This window comes from Eurypyga helias, unplaced genomic scaffold (assembly GCF_000690775.1).
Source record: "Eurypyga helias isolate BGI_N326 unplaced genomic scaffold, ASM69077v1 scaffold18744, whole genome shotgun sequence".
Taxonomy (NCBI): Eukaryota; Metazoa; Chordata; class Aves; order Eurypygiformes; family Eurypygidae; genus Eurypyga; species Eurypyga helias.
The window spans coordinates 7,748-10,023 of record NW_010245833.1 but is presented as its reverse complement, the minus strand read 5'-3'; the positions used below and the strand labels follow the sequence as shown (position 1 = coordinate 10,023).

General features: G+C 56.2%; 1 protein-coding gene across 1 annotated transcript in view; it reads left to right on the top strand.

The window, feature by feature from the left end:
- Positions 1–469, top strand: part of LOC104508551 (histone H1oo) — a gene marked incomplete at its 5' end in the record, with an annotated part of 1,365 nt that extends 896 nt beyond the window's left edge. Inside the window, 1 exon segment of the mRNA XM_010150209.1 lies at positions 441–469. Within this exon segment, the coding sequence (XP_010148511.1) occupies positions 441–469 (29 nt within the window).
- Positions 470–2,276: the final 1,807 nt, after the last annotated feature.

The following is a 2,276-nucleotide window of genomic DNA, read 5'->3' as shown; positions in this document are numbered from 1 at the left end:
GGTGGCCAAGGAGGCACAGCAAGATGCCCCTAAGGCAAAGGGGAGTCAAGGCAAGGCGAGGAAGCCCCGGGCTGGCCAAGGGGAGGCCAGGCTGCAGAAGGCAGCACCCACTGCCAAGGGCAGGAAGGCCCCATAGGGGGTCCCAGGCAGCCCTGCTCCCCCTGGGAGCCCAGCCCTGCTTGCAGCTGGGCTCAGGCCCTTGGGCTCTAGGCCAGTTTTAGTCCTCAGGACAGGTTTTAATTCTGTGTTCACCTACCAATAAAGTTGCTTCATTCCACCTGTGAAATGGCATGACTGCTGCCCTGCTTGTGGGTCTCTGCCCCTGCACTCCCAGCATCAAAATCCTGTGGCCCTGGCCCCCGTGGGATGGTGGTGAGCTGGTGCTGTAGGCAGCTGCCCGCTCTCATGGAGAGGTGTGCTGTCTGTCTCTGTGTCCCCAGATGTTGGCTGCAGCGGCACATCTGGCTAAAGGCAGCGATACGCCTTGGGGGCTGTGTGTGTGCAGGCTGGTGGTGATGGTCCAGGCAGAGGGCTCTGGGGTCTGTGGAACAGAGGGTGGTGGCACCCCTAGGCACTGTGAAGCTCAGGCTTGGCCAGCCCCGCTGGTGTGTGGCCGTGGCACCTGCAGCCTGTGCAGGGTAGGTGTCCGGCCCTTTGCCCTCCTGCCTGCCCTTGTGCTAATGCCTGGCTGAGCTGGGATTACAGGAGTGCCGGGGCAGCAGGTTCGGGTGCATGGCATGGGCAAGGAAGGGTCCCTAGCACTGGGGGGAAGCTGCCTGTGCCGTAACCAGGGTAAGAGGAAGATAAAAGTGTTCTAAAGCTCGGGAAAGGCGTTTTGGGTGTTAGCTGTAGACTGTAGCATTGCTTGTGCTCTTGTTATCAGTGGCACAGCACCCACCTCTAAACCTGTCTTGCTAGCTCCTGCAGGTCAACTATATGAACACTTTCATTTAATAGCTTCAAAAGTCTGAATTTCTCTTGCTCTGCACCTAACAAAGCCCTTCTGAAGGTCAGCCTGATAATGCAAAGGGTTACAGTCTTCCTGGGTAGGAAAAAATAAGTGGAAGTAAAACTCTCCTCCTAAAGAGGATTTTGCTAATCTTCAGCTGGCCTTGCCAATGCCCTCCAAGGCTCCTGGCCTTGCTCTGGGGCTTAAGCAGGAGCTGAGCAAACTAACTTCTCTTTAAACTTCAGCCTTAGCTATGTTGATCCATCTTTCATGGATCCAAAACCTGTGCTCCCGCAGGGACAGGGTGGGGGATGCCACAATAATAACTGAGCAGAGCTCACCTGGCCCTTTGGTGATGGTTAATCTGGCAAAGCAGATGGAAGCGTCCTGTAACGGAACCAGGCAGGAGCTGTGTCCTCTCTCCCGAGGCACCATGGTGAAACATGAGACTCTCTTGCTTTGAGACAGGCCAGCTAATTTAATGGCTGGATTTAGTTTCACTACACATCAACCTTCTAGTGGGAAAAGGAAAATCCCTCTGGTGCCTGGAAAGAACAGCTTTTACTAGGGGAGGTGGAAGAAGGAGGATTTAGCGATGCCATGGTTATTAAGACCTATGGGCTGCGGTTGGTGTCATGGCACCGAAGCCAGGAGCTTGAAGGGCAGGCAGAGCTGGTGCTGGGAGAAGACCCTGGCTGTGTGCTCATGGCACCTGGAAGAGGGATGGGTCCCCAGCCCTGGGTGCTGCTGCGGGGTTACAGCGCTTTGGGTGTCTGGTCGTTTTGGGTGCGAGGTTGCATCCTCACCTGTATCGTCCCACAGCAGGTCCCGTTCTGGTGGGAGCTGTGGTAGGAGGAGCGGGGTGAGGCTGCTGCGTGCTCTGGGTAGCACCGAAGGGTAAAAACCTGTCTTGTAGGGAGAGCGAGTCGTTAACTGGCTGAGCTGCCAGCCCTGAGCATGGTACGTCTTGTACACACAGCCGAGAAGCTCCCTCCTCCCGGTGCTTCTGCGCCGGGTGACGCAGCGGTGGGCAACCTGGGGGGGGTGGGAGTGGGAGGAGAGGGGCAAAGGACAGCAGCCTGACCATGTGGGTGGCAACAGGGGGTCTTCTACCACGTCACGTGTCCTCTGCGTGCACACAGGCAGGATCTTCGCTGCACAGGTTTCAGCACCTTGTTTTATTACAAAGATAGGCTTTTCCAAGAGTCTGCCACTTCCACGACACAGCAGGTAAGGGCACTACACCCACAACACGTGCCAAAGTTTAAAAACATGGTACAAAGGGCTCAGGGGTTCAAGGCAACACTACAAACCCTCAAGTTTCTGC